The 23,038-nt window shown below is 40.4% G+C and overlaps 2 protein-coding genes across 2 annotated transcripts in view; one reads left to right on the top strand and one right to left on the bottom strand.

The window, feature by feature from the left end:
* The window catches only part of CEPT1 (choline/ethanolamine phosphotransferase 1), a 36,042-nt gene extending 29,976 nt beyond the window's left edge, over positions 1-6,066 (top strand). Inside the window, exons 8-11 of the mRNA XM_042464277.1 lie at positions 2,928-3,059; positions 3,430-3,588; positions 4,548-4,673; positions 5,007-6,066. Coding sequence (XP_042320211.1) covers positions 2,928-3,059; positions 3,430-3,588; positions 4,548-4,673; positions 5,007-5,126 — 537 coding nt within the window. The 3' untranslated portion in view covers positions 5,127-6,066. The remainder of the gene's footprint in view (positions 1-2,927; positions 3,060-3,429; positions 3,589-4,547; positions 4,674-5,006) is intronic.
* Positions 6,067-8,094: 2,028 nt separating this feature from the next.
* The window catches only part of DENND2D (DENN domain containing 2D), a 34,947-nt gene continuing 20,003 nt past the window's right edge, over positions 8,095-23,038 (bottom strand). The window contains exons 5-12 of the mRNA XM_042464177.1: positions 21,915-21,992; positions 20,636-20,776; positions 18,086-18,234; positions 16,372-16,549; positions 15,761-15,802; positions 13,978-14,062; positions 11,652-11,891; positions 8,095-8,633 (exon numbers count right to left, since the gene is read on the bottom strand). Coding sequence (XP_042320111.1) covers positions 8,572-8,633; positions 11,652-11,891; positions 13,978-14,062; positions 15,761-15,802; positions 16,372-16,549; positions 18,086-18,234; positions 20,636-20,776; positions 21,915-21,992 — 975 coding nt within the window. The 3' untranslated portion in view covers positions 8,095-8,571. The remainder of the gene's footprint in view (positions 8,634-11,651; positions 11,892-13,977; positions 14,063-15,760; positions 15,803-16,371; positions 16,550-18,085; positions 18,235-20,635; positions 20,777-21,914; positions 21,993-23,038) is intronic.

The following is a 23,038-nucleotide window of genomic DNA, read 5'->3' as shown; positions in this document are numbered from 1 at the left end:
TTTAGATAGCACTAACAATAGGATTTAGGTTAGTGTGCTTTTAATTTGTTTCAACATACGTTGACTCTTTCAGTTATTTTTTATGCTGGAAAAATAATCATGGATCACTGTGTAAAGAGAAAATACACAGCAGTATGTGTACTCAAACATTCCACTTTTCTTTCCAAAGTTTTTCTATACCCACGTAGACATTTGCTTATTAATTTCAAAGGCTTCTTTACAGTTGCAATAGTTCAATATTCTGTACATACACAATGGAAGGAAGGTTAGCTGTTGCCTCCCATGCATTTGTTAACCTCCCATGTCTTTGTTAGCCTTCAAAGAAGAAATGAATGAATGTTTGCAACAAAATAGGGCAACGTTAGCCATGTTGTTTCTCATTCTATTTAAAAGAGATCAGTGGGTTATTGGACATATGCTGAAATGGCACAGATGTGATATGTAAAGTGAAAAAACTTATAGTAATAAAAACAGGACTTTACATGAGTGGTGTGTGAATAGGAGAACCTTGTGTTTGCTCACTACTTTGAGGGCAACCATGTAGAATTCATATTAAAATGAAGAAAATAATTACAGAAAAAAATAATGTATTAACAACAGAATACTATCTTTATTCAAAAGTATGTGCCACTAGGGTTATGCACAGGAAGATGGGTGTAAGAGGTTGCAGCCAAACCTGTGATGACCTAACTTTTCTTTACTGAGATTTCAGTGGGCTGGTTCCACATAGGCAGTGTAATCCTAACTGGAAAATATCAGACAAACTGTAAAACAGCTGGCAAAGCCCTCTTCCACTGACAAATCTGAAAGGTCTGCTTACAGAGCAGTCTGGCTGCAGATCTACTCTGATGTTGGCAGAAGAGCCAAATGGAGGGCGATGAAGGTATGGAGTAGGAAAGAGCTGACTTATGCTACACTCAAACTTACTCCAACATCAGCCATAGCCACAAAAATAGACCCAGGTGAGAAGTCCTGAATAATTTCTAATAATCTCGGCTGTGAGGAGTTTGGATCAGCAACAGCTCCAGCTGGCCTCGTGTCTTTGCCAGCTAGGATTAGTGCCCTTAATCATACTGAAAGTAGTTCCATTGAAATCAATAGACATGTTGGGCTTGACTAACTTAATTCAACCTATTTGAGTAAGTGTACTCTAAATATGATTAAATCTGAAACCGAGACAGGACATTGTTGATTCTGATATATTCACAAGGGCTTTAGGTCTAGTTGAGGGCTCACTGTTTCCAAAATTTATTAGCAGTATGTTTTTTTTCAAATGGAGATGACACACATCAGAACTAGGTCTCCTGCTTGCTAAGTAGTTAAGTACGTGGAGGCAGAGTTGGAGAGATTTCATGACATCTCCCCATGTTAGGAATTTTACTATCAAACAGGCTAGATTTAGGTTTTATGCACAGTAAATAGAGCCAGCAGTATTGTCCCTTCATGTTAATATTTTTAAAACCATGTTAGTGGCTTTTATCCAACATTTCATATTCACACTTCTGTGCAATTTAAAAAGTTATTTGGTTTTGCTGTCCCCCGCCCCACCCCACATGCACACACACACACACACACACACACACACACACACACTCTTGTTCATAGACCTTTGGTTTGCAGCTAAGTTTGAAAAATGCAATGTCAAAAATTACATTTAAAAAAATAAGGTTGTTATTCTACACATACCTACCTGCAAATAAGATATATTGAGCACGGTGATATTTGCAATTCTATCCATGTCTAAAAACAAGAAATAATAAAACCAAACAATGTTTTTCAACAGCCTTGCATTTACAATTTCATATCACCTTTCCCTCTTGAGTAACAATTTTCATTTTGAAGAGAAGAATTTTAGAATAATAGCATGAAATAAGTACAGTGTGTCTACCTCCCATAATTTGGTACTGGTAAGGATTTTAAAATTATTAATTATATAAAGTTGAATAGATGGATTCAACACTAGCTGTTCTGAAACAAATGAAGTATGTTGCTACATTATACTATTTTCCCCATATAGTTAGCTGTCACATGACATAGTAGCCAATACCCACTGGATCAGAAGCATAAGAGGCTTGGGAAAGCTATTATCTGTGATTAAGGCATTATTATGTTTCTGAGGAAATACATCTCTCATTCACTATGAGTTACTGCACTTGGGATAAAGAACAAGAAATATTATCCTGGGGTTTAGCTTATTGGCAACCCAGTTTGAGCATTGTATAAACCAGACAGGTACAAGTTGTGGCTCTCTAAATATGTAGGGAAGATCTTGCCATTCATTATTTTGATAGTGTGTGTGTATTAAATTGATGGGAATTACAAGCTTTGAAGGATCCAAGTTGCTCTCCCCTGGCCTGGATCCAGTACAGAGTACTGTGTTCTCAGTTTTCTTTTGTTTGTTTTTCTTCATTTCCAAGCTGTTATAGGTGTTTGATAATCCCCCCCCCCCTTTCCCCCAATTCAGGACGAAAAAAGTTTTTAAAACCGATTTTTTAAAAATTAAAAGTTCACAAAATATAAAAATACTAAAATCAATTAAAATCAGTCAGTATGGAGTTTGGGGGTATATCCAAGTGTTGCCCTTTCCTTGCACTTTTTATTCTTGCTCTTTTTTTTCTTTTTCTTTTTGACAGTTCTCATCCCTAGACATATCCAATCTAGTTTTCATTGTGTCAGAATTGGCATTAATCTGATGAATCCTAGTTTATGATTGCCCCTTGGACCCTTTTTTTCCATAGAGTTTTTCGTCTTTATCACTACATATACATGATTTAACTTTCAGAAGGGTGAAGGCAATACTGTATAGGTCTTTAATCCTCTTCATCATATGATACATATTTTAGAAAAGTGGAATATTTGAGTTTATTTGCAATCTAGAAATATTTTTATTTCTGCTTAACTTTTTATATTTTCCCTCTCCTATTAAGATTCCAGTGCTAAACATCCAAGTGAAAATTCTTCCAGCTCTTTGTACTGTAGCAGGCACCATATTCTCATGTACAAACTACTTTGGTGTGATCTTCACAGGTGGTGTTGGCAAAAATGGATCAACTATAGCAGTAAGTGCTTCTTTTGCTCTATGTTTGCCTCTTCCTTTTTCCTTTGAGTAATCCCCCACACCATCTGTTCATACCTGCCATTTTAGTTTCATTCAGTTCTAGGCAGCAGAAATCTTTTTTTCTGTTTTGTGGCTGTAATTTTGTGTAGGCTGTGCGCCTACAGTTCACAATGCCTCCTTTTAGAATCCAGCCACACAGTCAGGTGACGTCCTTCTCTGTACATTTCCCCATTACCAGCTGATTGAGTTTAATAAGGTACTGTTAAAGCACCTTGTTTCTCCACCACATGTTCTAGATATACCATTTTGACTTTAGTACTTCTGTTACATGCCCTTCTTGATAAATGAAAACAAACTTGTTTTCTCTCTAGGGAACAAGTGTCCTTTCACCATTTCTTCACATTGGATCAGTCATCACATTAGCTGCCATGATCTACAAGAAATCTACTGTGGAACTCTTTGAAAAACATCCTTGCCTCTACATACTGACATTTGGTTTTGTTTCTGCCAAGATAACTAACAAACTGGTGGTAAGTAATTTTGTATTTTTATTTGTCTTATATTTTATAATCTGGTATAAAAGGTTCCTTTTTCAACAATACTGTCTATTCTCCCTCCCCTCCAAATATTCCATAGAGGACAGGTTGGTGGGGGGTGGCAGGGTGCTGTCCTGAGGTGCCCCTGCCCTCTTTATTTCACGTGGTCCGAGTGTTGTTTTGGAAGGAGGAAGGGCTGCGGGTGGGGTGGCTGGTGGCTCCTTCTGGCATCACCTGGCTGGCAGCTGTGGCAGAAGCAAAGGCAAGGTCTTGTGGCTGTGGCTCCTCCTCATCCTCTGAGCCCTGGCAGAGTGAAGTCCCATTGTCCCTAATGGCAGTGCGACCGCATGCATGCACCATGGGATAACAAAACTTCAGCATCCATGGATTTTGGTATCCGGATGGGGAGTCCAGAATGGATCCCCCGCAGATACTAAGGGCCAACTGTATAAATTCATTTCATATGGTTTATTTACAGCTACATTACATCCACTGTATTTTATTATATAACCAACCATATTTTTTCTGCAGAACCTATCTTCCTTAAAATGCCTTATTAATATTATTTAGTGTTAAAACCTTCTCTCACCTCTTCCCTCTCTGGACCTCTTCCAGCCATGTAACACCACTGCCCTAAAGTTCCTTCTATTCTGAATCTGATGTTAAAACCTCCTTCAGTTCCTTCCTCTCTGAACTCAGTGTTAAAAATCTTCTGTAGCTCCTTTCTTTCTGAATCCAGTGTTAAAACCATCTCCGGTTCTTTCCTTTCTGAATCTGATGTTAAACAGAAGGTTGAAATGTAGGGCATATCTGAGGGAAAGGAGGACATCTTGTCACCCTGGCAGCAGCCGAATCAGTGAAGAAAAATGTTGGTCACAATTGAGTTGTTTACTCCATAAACTATTGGCTGTTAGAAATGTTAGAATCGTCACCTTAGTGATTTTTCCTTACAGGTGGCGCATATGACTAAAAGTGAGATGCATCTTCATGACACAGCATTTATAGGCCCAGCACTTTTGTTCCTTGACCAATATTTTAATAGCTTTATTGATGAATATATTGTACTTTGGATTGCCATGGTAAGTATTTCCTTGTTTCTCTGGGCATGAAAAATAGTCTACATTCTCAGGTGTATGTATACAGGCTGCATTTTGTAACATACATCATAAGTGTAGAGGGAAGAGGGAGCGAGAAACATAGCTGGTTTTCATACGTTAGCATCCTAATGATTTAAAGGTAAAATATGTGGCTGTGGCCCTCTGTGTTATTAAGCCACTATACTGCCTAGCCTAGAGTTAATGGGAATTGCATTCCAAAAATATCTAGAGAGGTACAGTTGCATAGTCCAAATTCAAAGGAAACGTTTAAAGCTTTATGTCTGGATCTCACACATAGCTGTATTCTTTTTTCAGATCTTTTCTCTTTTTGATTTGCTCCGATACTGTGTCAGCGTGTGCAATCAGATTGCTTCCCACCTTCACATCCATGTTTTCAGAATCAAGACTTATTCCACATACTCTAATCATCACTAGTTAATTTGGTGATTGTCACAATAAGAAACAACTGTTTTCTACTGGAGAGAATACAAACATACTGGGGAGACCATGGAAACTGGAGCATACAGGAAGAAATCTCATTTATAATAATGTTATATAACTTCTTCTCTTTGTTACGGATGATACTCCTTAGCTAACCTCCAGTGAAACAGGAGTCCTAAGCACTCTCCAGTCAAACGTGCATTGTTTGCTCTGCTGGTGGTGTGCCCAGGAAAGCATGCAGAGAGTAAAGCTTTGTCTTTGTAATTACCTTGACTACAGGACAAACTCATGGGTATACGGATTCCCCACAACAGGAACTTTTAACATGTAATTACAAGCTATAAGACAATTCGCTTTCTAATTTTAATAAATCATCTCTTAGTAAAATATTCATTTAGAACCCACTCAAAAATAATTACTAATGAGTTGAGCTTGTATGACACACAGATATCCCACTAGCTTGAGTGGCTGGAATGTCTTGGACGTGATTCTAGATCTCATTATTCACCTATTGCTGATAACTAAAGTAGATTATTAAGTCCAAAATGACACTTTCACATTACTCCCTTGAAACTAGGCCTCTAGAAGTGCCATTTTTGGAAGCAATCCACCATGGTTGAGCAGTCTTGTTCATTTCAAATGAGTGGTGTGGGTCTGCTGAATGCAAATCGCTCAGCCACTGTGCTTGATGACTTGCACCTTTGTCATTAAAGTACTATCCCCAATACCCTGTGATGGCAGGTGTGGGGGGTGTTGATTGTCAGCATGCAGTACAGTGTGGTATCTGTCAGTTTATTTTTTAAAATAAACATTTAAAGAGTTTATTTCTCCATTTTCTTCAGTGAAAAGTCTAAAAAATTACTTTTTTGTAAAAAAAATTTATGCAAAAATTATTTCTGCTCTTTAATAAATAAGAAAATTCTCATAACTGTGCGTTGTGTTCATGTTGTTTTGAAACTATTCTGCAAAATGAATGTTTTCATGGTTTCAGATTAAATATTGTACATTTTAATGCAACTTAGTGTAGTTTTTCATAAAGCGGACTGGTGTAGAACAAGTCATATGTGATTCATACATAAAAGAATAATAATTGTAGTTTTTATTCATTAGATAACAGTACACTAAACTAATAAAGCAATTATTGGAAGAACTTCAGCAAACATATAATCTAAAAGTAAGCAGATAGCTCAAGAAATGTTCTTGTGATTTAGCCATATAGTGACAGATAGATTCTAGATTATATGGGTAAATAGCCAAGAGTACTTCCAGCTGAGCTGCTTGTGAATAAGGATGGTGTTAAAAAGCTCACTTTTGGAAATGCAACATTTCTAAGGGATACAGTTCTAAGTGGCCTGGTCTGTTTAGGAGAAAATGGGGGGGGGGGATATATAGTAACTTTTTTTAAAGGGAGCTAGAGCTAGCACCATATGAGCTATAACCAACCTTTCATCTTGGTATGTGTGAGAGACTGACCTTTTCTCTTCTATAAGGAAGAATTTAGATGAAGGTTTTCCATCAAGGTACCTGAAGAGGGAAAATGATACAGTACTGATACGTGCTTCTGATAATATTCTGAAGTTGATGCACTTCATAGAAATGATGAAGTGGCTCCATAGCATTTGAAGAGATCAACAGCAATTTCAGTTGATTCTTCTATCTTTAAGCTGATTTGTTATTTATCCAAGGTAAATCTGTTGCGTATAGGAAAAATGTATCCTGCAAGAGCTGCACTTTCTCTAAGACAACTGGAATTATTAGGATGTACAAATCAAGTACTTGGCTTTTAAAAAGAGGATTGTATAAAATCATATTGGGTTATATACAGTACATGCAGACCAGTCTCACTGGAAAAATAAATGGAACCTACACCCAGGTATTGGGCAGAGTAATCCTACTGGGCTAGCAGAAGCTGTGGCAGATGAAATGGCATATTCAAAGACCTGCTGGTCTCATGTAAGCAGAGGGATGGGAAGGCAGCCTTCTGCCCCCTTTTTTAATTGCATTTTTAAAAAAAGACTTCAAGAATTTCCCATTTATATGCTAGTTTCAGGCCTGGTGCATTTGCCGTTTGGTCTGGGAACAGGAGAAATAATTGCCTCTTGGAGTTCTTTTCCCTCTTCTGGAGCTCCACAGCACTCCCTACTATCACAGACCTTTCTGTGTGGCAGGGACAGACCTTCCAAAAATACCCCTGTCTTCATCATTGAAGAGGGAGATCCACACAGGCCCATTTGGACCCATAACTTAGGTTGAACAGTGTGATGTGGCAGCTAGAAAGGGCAATGTGATTTTAGGCTGCATCAATAGAAGTATAGTGTCTAGATCAAGGGAAGTAATAATACAACTCTATTCTGCTTTGATCAGGCCCCATCTGGAATATTGTGGTGGGTTCTGGGCACCACAATTCAAAAAGGATGTTGACAAGTTGGAGCGTGTCCAGAGAAGGGTGATCAAAATGGTCAAGGGTCTGGAAACCATGCCTTACAAAGAAAGGCTTAGGGAGCTGGGTATATTTAGCCCGGAGAAGAGACAGTTAAGAGGTGATATGATAGTCCTGTTTAAACATTTGAAGGGGTCTCATATTGAGGATGGAGCAAGCTTGTTTTCTGCTGCTCCACAGACTAGAAAACAAAAACAATGAATGTGAGCTACAGGAAAAGAGATTCCACCTCAACATTAGGAGGAACTTCCTGACAGTAAAGGCTGTTTGACAGTGGAACACACTCCCTCAGAGGGTAGTGGAGTCTCCTTCTTTGGAGGTCTTTAAACAGAGACTGGATGGCCATCTCTTAGGGGTAGTTTGATTGTGACTTACTGCATGGCAAGAGGTTGGACTGGATGGCACTTGTAGTCTCTTACAAGTCTATGATTCTATGTAGAAAGGCATCTGTATAAAACAGATATGAAATACCTCAGGGCAATAACAGAAGCCCATCAGAAACAAGTCATTTAGGAAGAAGCCTTTGGAGTAGAAACCATTTTAATGACAATAAAAATGTTTCCAATGAATTTCACACACTGTCTACATACAGTCTGTCATGATTAACTACCCCACATCCGCATTAAAGGGCTGTTTCTAGAGAAATCTAGAGTGCCATTTTGACCAAGATGATCATTTGATTTGTTAAAATTTTTGTATTGTTACTTTCTTAAAATGGCAGCGTTGTCTTGTCAGCTGGGCTACAAAACTACAGCCAAACTTTCTACTTAAGTGAAAGAGCAACTTGTAGTGCCAGTCTTGAGAAAGAGGAGAAGATAGTAAATTGAGGCTGACAACCACTTTGCTCTCCTGTAGTTCACAACTGAAGGCAAAACACTTCCATGAGTCAGCAAAGGAAAAGCTGCTCTTCCTCCCGAGGAGTTATTGTGATCCAGGCAAATGATTACTCAAGCCACAGGCTTGCCTTTCCACTGGTAGGAAATCCTTTCATCAGAGCATTCAAGACAGTCTCCTTTGCTTTTTTTGTTCCTGATGTTCATTTAACTTTTTCTGAAAATAGTCTGTGGATGACAGGGAAAATACACAAGTTACTATACATTTGGATCTTCCTCCAACCCTCCCCCCTACACACACATGCTCTCTAAATAATATAATTGGTAACTTCCATGTTATTTCAAGTAGGTATATGTGGGTGGAGATGACATGAGTTAACAGTTCAATAAACTCAGATGAAATGGTAGCACAAAAATGATTAGAAGGTATATGGTCCAGAAGTCTGAAATGTTAGGAAGACCATCTTGCATAATTCCTGGTAAAGCGTATGTGCTAAGAGAATGAGTGAACCTCCACCAGCATCCTTCCGCTAGGCTTCCCCTTTTGTTTCTCATGTGCAACTCCAACTGATGCCAATGTCTGCTGAGGACAAATGGAGATGGAGGGATCCCAGAGATCATCCAGCTGCAGTTTTGAAACTAAAGAGGAAAAGCTCTCACCTTCATGGACCTCCACTGTAACTGCTGTAATCACTGAAGGACCAAGAACTTTATGGTTCTTCTTTTTTTGTCCTGGCTATAAAACTGCACCAAGAATGCTCAGGTTCCCCCTGCCAGCACTAACTACTGACCATGGGAATGTGTTTGTGTGTGTGCACACTCTGAGACTTCAGCTGGGGTTGTGGGGTGGTGCACAAGGAGGTACTGGATACCTCTTTCTGTAATAACCTTCAAAGTACATATACTAGTATAATAGGGAGTTTGTACCAGAATGTGTCACCAACAGGAAAGCAGCCACAAAGTCCAGCCAAATGCACAGTATGATCTCTCCTCACAAACCTCAATCCTACTGATAGTCCCAACTAGTATCAACCCATTGAGTAAACTGTTGAATGAAAAGTAAATCACTTACATAAATGCCACTAATTTAATGCGTCTACTGTATATGACATTACAAATATGATTCATGTCAAGTGTATGCATTAATTATTTATTTACTGCAGAAGATTCTGATTTCAAAATATCCTCTGGAGTTTCCATTTTTCAAACTAACTTTTTTAAGTGGGAAATGCAATTTCCTTTTCTCAGCTACTGTCACTGCTGCTATCTTACTGGTATGATTATGAGATAAGGAAATACTATAATTTAATCCAGTCAGAGAAGCGACTCCTCAAGACCATACTATAGTAGGACCTCATTTTCAAAAACTTGTTTTATCTCAGGTGGGATACAGACTGCAAATTTGGGGCAGGCTGCAGTCGCCCCTTTGCGCCACGTATTGGGGCCAGGGCAGCCACAGCAGCAGCCCAAAGGCCCCAATACGGCACTTTTCAAGACCAGGAAGGAGGAGCAAAATGCCGCTCCTCCCTGGTCCCGAAAAGGGGTGTCCTTGGGGCTTCATGCCCCAGGACACCCCAGGAGTCACAGCCAAGGGAGGAAGGGGCTGCTTGGCCCCTTACCCCCTGGTGCCATTCTAGTTGCCATGGAAACGAGGCACCCTCCGGGAAGGAGCTCCATTTCGGAGCTCTTTCCGGCGCCGCTGAAAGGGCACCACACGCACCCTGTGGTGGCATCAGGGCGTGACACAGCCGTCACGTCAAAATGGCAGCGCCTATGTAGACAGGGCGCTGCCATTTTGACGTCCTGGTAACATACTAGGGTTAGGGAGCATCTAAAAAAGGATGCTCCCGGGCAATCCTAGTACGTCGCCAGGACGTACTGAAAGTCCCATCTATACAGGGCCTAAGTTGCTTTGATTCCAGCTAGAAAACTTACTCATTTCTCTTTCCTAGCAAGGATAAAATGTTAGAAGACAGTTTTCAATAGGAAATCAAAGCAAAAGAAGATAATCTATTCTGATTTTCTACTTCATAGTGAAGCTTAAATTACTATGCTTTTTTAAAAAAACTGCAAGAAACAGAAAAGTATACACAACGTAGTGCTTCCTTTAGAAAAGCTGCTCTCTCTCAGCCCTAGCCCTTATTCTGTCATATGATGACATAAAATTAGTAATGCAAGGATGAGGATACTTTGGCCCACCAGATGTTTTGTACTGTAGTTCCCATCAGCCACCCACCCACCCCCCACATAGCAGATGGCAAGGAATTGTGGATGTATACAATACGTGGAAACACAAAGGTTCCCCCCCACCCCCATTTTATAAACTGTGTAATGGTTATAAAAATTATTCTTAGTTCATAGGACAACATACGTTCCTTCTCTAGAAGAGGAGAAATACGCCTCTTTTCAGATTTTTTTTTAAAGTAGCAAACAGTTATGCAGCTGTTCCAATGCAACAAGGCTACAGATTCCCACCCCATGCATCAAAGAGGGTCAGGATCAGAGCTTGGAAATGTTACTCTGTTGGACTGCATCTAGGCAGTGTGGCCAGTGCCCATGCCAGCAGGAGGATTCCAGGGAAGTCCAAGAAAGTTACATTTCCAATTTCTAGATTGTGTTATGGCCAGAATTAACTATTCTTGAGTTACTCAAGATTAATCAATTACTCTTGTGTTATGGCAAGGATTAACTACTCTTGAGTAGTATTAAAGAAAAACACATCAACATCTACCTGTTCGAAAAGGGTCAGAGTTGCACCATCTGGGGGACATCAGCACAGAATGTGGACACACAGGATACTCCCTCTCTAAGGAGCACCAGTGTTTCCCACATCAATGAGAGCTGAAAGTTTTATATCAAGTTAGGGTGAGAATAAACCAACCCCCAAATGTTCATGCAATGGTGGCCAGCAATCAACAGGGGCCCTTTCACAGTTATAGGCTGTGCCCTGTAGAATCCAGGGATTTGCAGCTTGGTAAGGAACCAAAGCTCTCTGACAGAATTCTAAATACACCTCCCCAAGTGGCAAATCCCACGATCCTATAGCATGTTGTGATGACAGTTAAAGTTGAATCAAAGACTTAGAATTAACTGTGTAGTGTGAAAGGATCCCAAGTCTTCATCAAAACTGAAAAAACTATTGAGCCCTTTGTGTTCAAGTGAACTGGAAGCAAAGTCCTAAATAAAAAAATCATGCAGGATTAAAAGCAAAAGTTGAAAACTCAAAACTGCAGACTAGGGATGTACCTGCTACACACTTCTTGCTCTGTTCTGCTTCTTGAATAAATAAGGAGAACATCTGTGTCTTCACAAATTTTTTCAGAAACTTGCGTGTGGTCTTGGAGGTGGGGGCTTTGCAGAAAGACCGCTCCTGGAAGCAGCCCTGCCCGCTTCGGTTCCATTTGATGTGTGCAGGATAGTGGCCAATTGTCTTGACAAAAAACTGCACAAAGGTATCTGAAACGCAGACATTGAGCTCCTCAGGTGCTGGAAAGAGAAAGGAAGAGAGCGTATAAACTTCATGTTTGGTAGAAATGATGCTTCTTTCAAATTCTTAATTATTGGACTGTCTTTTCTGCTGGCTCACAAGTGGAAAATTCCAGAAGCTCCAGCAGCCACCTGACTGCAAAAATCACCTCAAGCTGTGATTGTTGCCATATGGTGAATTGTTTATAGACACTGCATCACAGTGAAGATTTGGGGCTCCTCCAGGCGGAAGAGTTCCAACACGTATCAAGCAAAATACATTCTGCAGCTAATTTTCCTTCTTAAAGGATTTTTGTGGATAGAACAAAGATGGGAGAAGTGATGCATAAATAAAAACAATGAGGGCTACAAATGAAAAGTCACATTGTCTGGACAAACTGTGTAATGGGTAGATGGTCTTACCTAGAAGCATACACTGTGGCTCTCTGCTCATCACCAGGGGACCTTTTCATGTGCAGGAGGGGCAGCTTGCCAGTCAGTCTATACACTGAATTACAGCATATCACAGCTCCATCAAGTGAGCTCATGTAGGCTAACTGGTGCCATCTGCACATAGAAAGGCCCCCGGGAGCAGATATAATTACAGGATCTTTTCAGAGTTCTCAGACACTTAATCTCTAATGAGGATTATGGCAAAATCATGTAGCAAAGACACTTTTCAACCTTATGGGGATTTTAATCAAAAAGTCTTCAAGCTCTGCATAGTGATTCAATAATGAAGGTCTTTTCAGCTCATATACATTGAAGGCAGCATGATATGGAGACCTTGAGACATTAACTCTACTTTTCTGGGATTAAATTGCTATAATGCTATTATTATACACATGCATGAGATTCCAAAAGACAGACTCTGCCTGCTTTCAGAATTAGTATGTAATTTGCATTGACAGAGAGGTACAGAGAGATGTCAGACAGTAATCATGATGATCCTCAATAAGGGGCTTCCTACTTCACCAATTCCAAAATGTCTGATACAAGATGCTCCTCTCTCCCCCAGTGTCTTAGACATGTATCATATGTCCTGCAGTAATGCATATATATTTTTTATGATTTTTTCCCAAAACCATGGAGAGACCCTTTAACTTTAAACAGGGCTTAATCCAAGCTTGGGAGCAAACCCATATTTTATTTTCAAACCCATATTCTATTTTCAAGGCCAGACCTTCACCCTGAAAAATGTAAATTAAAAATGAAAACTTTTGAGCATCTACAAACTGCATTTCTCTCATATCCTTGCAGGAACAGCTTGAGATGTGGCCTATTCCATTTTGAATGGAGTACAAAACAAAATTAGATATCCCCCAGCATCTGATATTCAAAGAGATACTGTCAATAAATATGAAAATTCCATTTGACTAGTAGACACACACACACACACACACACACACACAAATTTGGATTTATGAACAGTATAACTGCTTAAGAGATAAATAACCCTTCATGATATGAACTGACCTACTCAATCCTACTTTGCCTTGGTACCACCCAGAAAATCATGTGTATGCAGATAGATTTCAGGTATATATTGGATGAGACAACATCCCAAAAGAGATAGCATGCAGTTCAATCTGAAGTGGATGGGGGGGGGGGGGTTAGAAGATCAACATCAAAAATCGACTCTGAAAGATAAGCTCTTTTAATTTTGGCTTCCTTTCATCACGCAACTGCTTGTGTTTTATACCAACTCTCTTTCCTAGGAGGAATTTGCTGCTTTTCTGCCTGTAGGCATAGTTGGTCCTCTGTACCTGCAGATTTTTTATCTATGGATTCAAGCATCCACGGCCTGAAAATATTCAGAATATTCAAGGAACATACAAATTCCAAAAAGCAAAACTTCATTTTGCCATATTATATAAGGTACCCAATTGTACTATGCCATTATATTTAATGGAACTTGAGCAACCATGGATTTTGGTACCCACATGGGGTCCTGGATCCAAACTTCAGTAGATTCAAGGGGCCCACTGTAGAGTATGACGACCCTAAGGTGAAACTATCATCGGGTTTACTTGGCAGTCAAATCCCACATATTCCCCTATTTTTAGCATATGAGGAGCCTGGGAGGCATAGGTAAGTCCTTGCTTACTCTGTATATTGTTATTCATCGCAGGAAGAGAGGACAACATCTCACTCTGTAACTTGGCTGGCAAGATCTCTTCTTCATCACCAACCTAAAAAAGAGATTATTACAACAACCGTCACTGAAATAGTAGTCTGGAAAATAAGAATAAGGAGTTACAGCTCCAAAAAGCCCTTTTCCAATAGCACAGTCAGATCTGTAAAGGAATAGATCTCTAACTCCCCCAAGACAGATCTCAGTGGCCCCTTTAGCTGATGGGCTTGGGGAGTTGCCATCTGGATAAGTGATTTCTCCAGGGCTCATTAGCTTTCCTAGGACCATTAGCTATCCCTTGATACCAGAGAGGAAGTTGCATTGTATACTAAGGAAGGGAAGACAGTCTTCCTACAAAGAGATGACAAAACAGGTGAGATGGCAACCTGAGAGAGGAATTTGCTGTCATATCATAACAATAATAAATAATAAAACCTTTATTTTTATCCTGCTTTTCTGTGATGAGACAATCAAAGCGGCTCACAACACATTAAAATATCCACATTCAATATTATATATCAGATTCCCCCTTAAAACAAAATCAAATATATTAAAATTAAATATTAAAATATCTATTAATATAAACAAGTTTAACAATAAAAATATAATGGGGGCAGAGTGGTGGGCTAACACATTCTGTGGCCAGGCACTTCTATTAAGGAAAGGCCTGCTGGAAGAGGTCCGTCTTAACAGCTTTTTCGAAGCTGTCTAGGCTGGCAATTTGACAGTTCTTGTCCAGCAGGCCGTTTCATAGTCTGGGAGCAATTTCAGAGAAGGCTCTCTAGGAAGTAGCAGTTAATCGGTTTTTAGAGGCTGCAATCGGTTACTCCCAGATGACCTGAGTGTGTGGGGTGGATTATATGGAAGTAGGTGATCCCTCATATAGGTTGGACCCAAGCCATGTAGGTCTTTATAGGTGATAACCAACACCTTATACTGTCCCCGGAAACTGACAGTAAGCCAGTGAAGAGATTTTAGAAAAGGTGTTATTCGCACACACCTAGTTTATCCGGAGACCAGCCTGGCTGCCATATTTTGCACTAGTTGAAGTTTCTGAACTAGGAACAAGGGTAGTCCCATGTAGAGCACATTACAGAAATTGAGCTGTGAAGTTACCAGTGCGTGTACTACAGTTTCTAGGTCCTTTACTTCCAGGAAAGGGTGCAGCTGGCATATCAACCGAAGCTGATAACAGGCGCTCCTGACCGTAGCCTGGCTTGGCAAAATGAGGAGGTGGTAGATGTCAGTGTGCAAGATACAGAGATGAAGACTTTGGAAATGTTACTTCTGGAGTACAACTCCCCAAGCCCATCAGCTAAAGGGGCCACTGAGAGCTCTAGCCCCAAACATTAATCACAGCACAGGTCTGCTCTCATCCTCACTAAATTTGAGGAGCCTAAAGGTAATAGGAAAGAGGGGAGACTGGCTGGTATTGAGAGAGTAAGGGGTGCCTTTTTTTTAGAATGAGCCATGCTTCCACACCAGACTGCTGAGTGGCTCTCCAGATGATACTGGAATACAGCTCACAGCATCCCTCATTATTGGCTATGCTGGCTATGGCTGATAGGAATAGCAATTAGAAAATATCCTGAGGGGCACATGTTCCCCATTTGCATTATAGGGAAAGAGCCAAAAGATAGAGGTAGATTGATAATGCAGTACTAAGAGGAAATATTTTATTTATTCAGCCACTTATATCCCATCTTTCACTGAAGTCCCATAGTTGGAGATCATGTGGGATTCAGGCTGAACTTACCTCTTTTAAGAATTTCTCTTCACATAGATCAACAAGTAGCACCTAAAAAGACATACCAATATCTGGGTTTATTAATCCAGCACTGCTCTAAGAATAAGCAAATTAATAAACCGATGAAGGGACTGAATAGGACAGGAAACATAAGAATTTTCATCCTTTCAGAAAGATTTTATGAAAAGCCTAAATGCTTATCTGTATCATGGGGTCATGTCTTCTAGATGTAAATTTAGCTGTTTAATTCAATTTTAAAAAGAAAAGACTTTCTACTCTAAGACTTAGGATGTTTTGTAATTTTTTTTACTGATCAGAGTCAGCCCAAAAGCCATATATAAGTTTGGGGTTGGCAATTTCACAGAGCCTAGGGGTCATTATTGAACCCCAGGCCTACCATGGAATGCAACACCCCCAGCATCAAAACTAAAAGTGATTGGAAATCCACTTCCAATTTCATTCCTTTTCCAATCTGTTTTTGTAAAAAAAACAAAAAAAAACAAACCCAAAACCAAAAAACAGCCCTCTCTAGAAGGACCATGTGCCTGAGACAAATAAACATATTTAGTCAGTCCTATTAATACCTCCTTAGTTTCAACGTGAATACTTGAAGACAGTACCTCTTCCATGGGTTGATCTAGAACTTCATCCAGGTAGCGCTTTTGGATCCCAACCATGAAGGGTGTTGGACAGCAGACGGTGCTGAGAAGCTTCTCTGGCACCACTGGGATGTATGTATGGGCCCAGTTAAAGGGGTAAAGAAGAGCTGCAGCAGCATGAATGCATTTGGAAAGGGAACTGAAAGGGAGACATAAAGTTGATTAGAAAGAAAAAGACACTCAAGATAAAGTGATGGCTCACTGATGGATCAAACCAGAGGCACACCTAGTTCAGTATTCTGTTCTCACAATAGGCAACCAGCCATCATGCCTAGTAGCCATGATGGTTTTTAAACTTAATCTTACATGAAAATAGTTGTGTTGGATTAGGTTAAAGGCACAGCTACTGCGGTGTTTTGTCTCACAGTGGCCACCATTTGCTAGCAGGACCTACCATATAAACTCAATTATAAGTTGACCTCATGTATAAGTCAAGGTCAGGTTTGGGGACCAAGATTATGGATTTTACCATGACCTGTAGATAGGTAGAGGGTAAAACTTGGAGGCTCATTCAGTGTGTGTATATGTGCATATGGCAAGAGAGACTCTAATTGAGGCTTTTTGCTGCATCATTTCAGCTTTCATTTCAGCCAGATGCCCGGCCAGGTGGGAGAGGGACTCTTAAACAAACAGCAATATCAATCAATCACCTAGGACTCTTTCTGCTTGGCTCCACAGAGAAATCAATTCCTCTCCGCACTGTATGGGGAAATCTGAAAGAGTAGGTATCACATTACCATAGTGACTGGTAAATAAGTTGATCTGGCATTTTGGGGTCAATTTTTGGGCATAAATTTAAAGATGAGTATATATGGTAAGTGTAGCTGCATTCTATGGTGTTTATCAGACGAGCTCTTAAAGAGGTACTATTCCAGTGTGACTCCTCTAGCTGCCTCCTGTTGCATGCTGGGATTGGCAGTTTTAAGGAGGGGTATTTAGAATTCTCAGGCAGAGAAGTTCAGCTCCTTAAAACTGCCAATCCTCACATTCTCCAGCAACTGATACACAGAGGCATGCTAACTATGGTGCTGAAGATGATAGATAGCTATCCTGAACATTAGCCACTGATGGCTCTAAATTCCATGACTATATCTATTCCCTTTAAAACTGTTCAAATAGACTGCCATCACTTTCTCTTGTGACATGAATTCCATGGTTTTACTATGCACCATATGAACCAGCACCCTTTGTTATGGTTGGTATTTTATTACTCACATGTGAAAACTCAGGGTAGGTCACAATATAGCAGTTTTACAATTTTAAAACTGAAATTCAGTTTGACAGCTAAAACTGTAAGAACAACTATAATGCTTCTCAAAGCCTAACCGTGGTTTGTATAAACAACCAACTCTGGTTTTGCAGCAAATGGCAGAGATGGATAGGTTAGCTAGCTCAGCATCTGTCTCCAACAGTTCCACAGTTTCTCTCACCCAGCTCCCTTTGGGAGCTTCCCTCAGCCAACCTACTCTCCCTTCCCATTTGCTCTGGAACAGAATATGAGACCTGACTGATTTAAAGTAGCAGATAGGCCAGCAGAAGTATCTGCATTCTTTGTTACTGCACTGCTGTTAATAGAGAAAGGCAGGAGTTGTAGTACTAAGGAGTATTTCCATCATCTGGGTTTCAAAGGGACTTCAGCACAATTCATTTGTCTAGACTGAGACCAGGAGTTTACCTGAGCTCTTCTGCCAGAAATACTATTCGTCGTTCCAAAACTGCAGAAGCAAATATGAGGAGGATCTTCTCAGGACTGAGGTGCTGTAAGAGGGCCTGAAATTCCACATGTTCCAGGTGGGAGTCTAAGGGACGGGTTAGCTCAATTTGCTGTACGGAGGCAATGGATACCACATTATCATATGAATAGGCGTTCGGCTTTCTTGGTTTGGTGGAACTACTTTGTCTCTCAACTGCTGGTGGGCAATAAAACTCTGTATGTTTAAAATCAAGAGGAAATATTATAGAACTATTATTAGATCTCCAGAATTTAACCCAGTAGCCTTTTAAACCCTGTGGTACTACACAGAAGGAGGAAGTATGTACAACTGGTTTCCTCTGCAGAGTTAAGTAACTGTTTTCCCTGTGCTTGATTCTAAGAACTTTTATCCATCTGTACAAAAAGACAATATAGGAACTTCCAAGCAACATTTTTGTGGAAAGCATCTGTTTTCTGTATAAAGTGTCTCCCTCCCCAGAATGCAAAGTCAAAAACTCTCTGGTGGAAAGATATATACTTCTGTATGCCCATTTAAGGGTAAAGAAGAGACACTGATACTTTTGAGGAAAATGTACTCAGTATCCACTACTGTATCTAATTCTTCCAGCTGTCTGAAACATTCAGCAAGCCAGGAAACCATACCAAGACTTCATATTTTGGCAGCCAAAAGAGAGAAACTTTGAACATCACAACAGGAAATGAAGAGTCACTAGCAAGTCAGTAAACAAGAGAGATCAGTAGCGCAAGCCAAGTTGTTCTCTGTGGCCCATCACCTACAGCACCACAGGGCATCATCTCCTCATAGAAGAACTGTGCTTCAGGCAAGAAGAGCGGCCAAGAGAGAAGGGCTTCTGCACCACTCACAGCTGCATAGAAAGAAGGGAGTCTTGCAAATGCAGACTGACATGTCATGGCACTACAGAAAAAACCGCATGTACCCCAATTACCTCTTCTACACAACCATTAAATGCTCAGGAACATTTATTGTAGTAGGCTCTCATCCATGATAGTGAATATTTTAAGGATCCAACTGCATCGTGACCTAATAGCATACAACACCAATGCAAAACTTTCAAGTTTTTATCATGTCAATATAAGCAATTTCAGAAGGGCAACCAAGTGCTGAGGAGATCAGGATTCCTGTACCCTTAACATTCATGTAGCATAGGGGATTGGAAGGGGACCTGCTGATATTTCCTTTCCTAACCGACTACTAAAAGTCTTATAACCTTGCCTTCCTTAGCATCTCATATCCTTGAATGACACTACTAGCATCCAGAGGTGTCAACAACTAACACATCTTTGACTGTTCAGACCCCAAAGGCATGTCTTTGGGGACACAGCTCAGTGGCAGAGCACTTCCTTTGCATTCAGAAGGTCCCAGACTCAATCTCTGCCCTACCCAGGCAGAATGAAGGTCAGGAAGCCAGTCACACCAAACATCTCTGTTCAAAATCCTACAGCAAAGAGTAGATAAACTCTAGAATGCCACTTTTGACTGTCAGCAGGACCTGCTGTGGACTGCACTAGCTACATAAAACAAAACTGGAAATGACTATAGGTCCACTTGCCATTTGGTAAAATTCCTTTTGGGGTGCAAAGAAGGCACAAGGGTGGATACTTTTAAAGGAGAATTGTCAACTTGTTTTCTGTGCCTCTTTTTATGGTCAGCAGGAGGCATCCAGAGCCCATAAAAAGAGCCCTGCAGTTGGCATGATTCCCACTCCAGCCATAGCAAAGCTCTGACAATTAAAATAAACAGTACCAGGCTACACAGACAGTCTGATGTGGAACAAGGCAACTTATTTGTTCCTGACTCTAGACTGTGTCCAGAGTTTGCAAGAGTTCCTTTCTTTGCACTAAAATTGATGACTATTCAAGTCATTTGTCACAAGAACAAGTTGTAATTTTGCATTCTGTTTTGTAGCATGTAAAACTTTAGTTTGTGTCCATGGCAAATGACCCACACAGTCCATGTATCATGTCAACAGTAAAATCCAGGCAAATATTTTTTTTTTAAAAAAGCATGCCATACACAGACTCAATTCCACATGAATGCAAAGCCATGATTTGTGTTGCTAACCATAGTGAAGGATCCAAACAGTCTGAGATGCCAAACACGAAACAGGTAAACCATGGTTTAGAGTTTCTTGTGTGCTGCATCCTCAGATGCTCTTCACTTCCCTCTCCACATTGCAGTAGCCTCTTGAGTTGCAGCAGTGATTCCAACTATGGTTTATCAAAGGACTGTGAACAGATGAAGCCAAAAGCTACAGCAGCTCAATTTATGGCTTGTGCAAGCAGTGTTTTCAGCTCCTACCTTGTCTGCCCCAAACAAACCACATTTTGTAGGTAGGTTTGTGTTCAGAGGCAACATTAAACAATGATTTCACATCACATCTTGAACCAAGTCACAGAGTATTTTGTACTAGCTCCTCCCCTCCTCCACTGCTATTGCTAACTTCCTAGCTGTAACAGAACCAGCTCAGATTTTTATAAATAGGCACAAACCTCTGTCCCAGAGTCAGGGATGAAGCTTTTAATGGTGACAGTTTTTCCTGGTGCTGGAAAAGGGGATTCCCGTAGACCTTGCATAAAAGGGTAAATAACTGCTGTAGAGATCTGCCGCCTTTTCTCCACCTCATCTAAAATCTAAAAGAGAAATGGTGGTTATGTCCACTTCTGCAAACAATTTTTATACCTCTGGGGCCTGTTGAAAAAAAGAATTCTAGGCCTGCATCAGATGAAACTGCAGTCATTTCCATGTTGGACTAAGATACTGAGAGACCAGTATTCAAATTCCCGCTTAGCCATGGAAACCTACTGGATGACTTTAGGGAAGTAACACTCTCTCAGCCTCAGAGGAAGGAAAGGGCAACCCACTCACCCCCAAAGAAATTTTATTAAGAAAATCCCATGATAGATTAACCTTTGGGTGGTGACTTGAAGGCAATCAACAACAAGAAGCTACATCGGGATGGACAAAGAGTTCCCTTTGCTTCTCAATCACACATATTGTAGTGCCAGCTACTCTTGTTTTCTTGTAAGGGTATTTCATTCTCACAACCATTCTGTAAGGGAAGGAGACCTAAAAGGTAGAACTTGCATTCAAATGATCACGTTCTCAGCTTAATAAATCAAGATATGAATGAGCTTTCTACATCTGCCCATAGCCATTTGTCTTTGTGTAAGTGGTGAAACAGACTGAGAAGCAACAGAAAACTATAACTTCCCACTAAATCTGGATCAATACACTACATTTAAAACCTTCCAAATAATCAAGAAACAGAAGGCATGACTTCAATTTATCTTCCATATCCTGGCTTATTTGGAAGTCATTAATCATCATTCTTGGTTTGGATATACCAGGAAGCTATGACATAACTGCAGGTTCCTTACTTCTTCATTGGCACAAAATGACAAGCAAATAACAACGAGCCACTGTTTTCTATACAAATACATACTGAATACATTTCCACACATCATTAAAAAACAAAACTAAACAGCCAGTCCCCAGAGATCTGAGAACAGTGGACATGGTTTCCAAGCAAAATTTAGCCCCTTCTCTCTCTCTCTCTCTCTCTCTCTCTCTCCCCCCTCCCTCCCTCTCTCTCTCCCGCCCTCCGAGAGTAGCTCAGTAGAAAGATTTAAAAAAAAAGCTGGTAGGTTTAGCCATGAAATGAAACAAGCAAAGCCAAATGTATTCCTTTCTGTGTAAGAGAGTAAAGGGATAAGTACGTATGAAGGCAGTGGGGAAATGTGGGGAGAGATCGTCCAGAGCTCATCCTACCTTTGAAAACAGGCCAAAACATCCCAAGCAGCTCACGATGCAATAGACCTCTGGGAGACGAGCACCCCGTCCAGATGGCTGAAAAATCATTTTGCACATTAAAAAGTTTAACCACCTCTGCATTTCATCTACTAGTGACATATATGTGTTGCGCAAATACAAAAACATTCCCATGAAGCAACCAAAAGAATTATCTTAAAGCACATGCCAAGCTGTGATTTCTAAATGGAATTTTTGATGACTGAGTGGGCAAATAAAAATGCAGAGCTATGTGGAATTATCTTTGCCAGGAGGGAAGGGGCAGGAACGAAAGGCAAAGGAGGACATTTCTTATTTTCTACAATATCTAGATCTCTGTAGGCACACATCTTGTCATTTGGGTTCATAAGGCAAGTCAGAAATAGAGCCCAAGCCCCCAGTTCAGTGCCTTGAGCTTAGAAAGACTCTACCTTACTCTTTCTCATATCAACAGACAGTCGGCCCTTGGAACACACAACATAAGGAACAGAAAATCTGGATGACCTGATTTTGAGGAAATCTCCCACGGAATGTACAAACTGGATTTAACAGCAGGAAGCAACACAATCTCAGCACACCTACGAAGAGCAAAAGCAAGCAAGCCAAAAAAAAAAAAAAACCCCAAAAACCCTCCTAGTTTTCTCAAGCTAGCTAAATCCACCATAGTTTGTTTTTGAAGTCCAGCTGTTTCCCTTCCAAAGGACATTCTCATGACACAAAAGGCCCTTCAAGGAAACCCCATCCAAGGGCCTCTTTTGAGACATGAGACTGATAGACACAGAACAAGACAGATAGTGGACAAGAAATTAGTCTCTCCTTTTGTCTTCAAAGAACCTAAGCTGTGCAATGCTCTAAGTTCTTAGAATCTAAGGCCTGTTACAAACTGCCCAAATAAAGCTGCTTCGGGTCTCTTTGGAGGTATGCTGTTTAAATGATGCGTGCATCCTAAGAATCCGGAAGCTGCACCAAAGCTGCACTCCAGTGCATAGGAATGGAGTGTGGCTTTGGCGCGACCTCCGGACTCTTAGGATGCATGCATCATTTAAATAGCATACCTTCAAAGAGACCCGAAGCAGCTTTATTTTGGCAGTCTGTAACAGGCCTTA

This window comes from Sceloporus undulatus, chromosome 4 (assembly GCF_019175285.1).
Source record: "Sceloporus undulatus isolate JIND9_A2432 ecotype Alabama chromosome 4, SceUnd_v1.1, whole genome shotgun sequence".
NCBI classification, from domain to species: domain Eukaryota; kingdom Metazoa; phylum Chordata; class Lepidosauria; order Squamata; family Phrynosomatidae; genus Sceloporus; species Sceloporus undulatus.
Note: the sequence above shows the minus strand (reverse complement) of the source record. Positions and strands in the feature narration are given on the sequence as shown.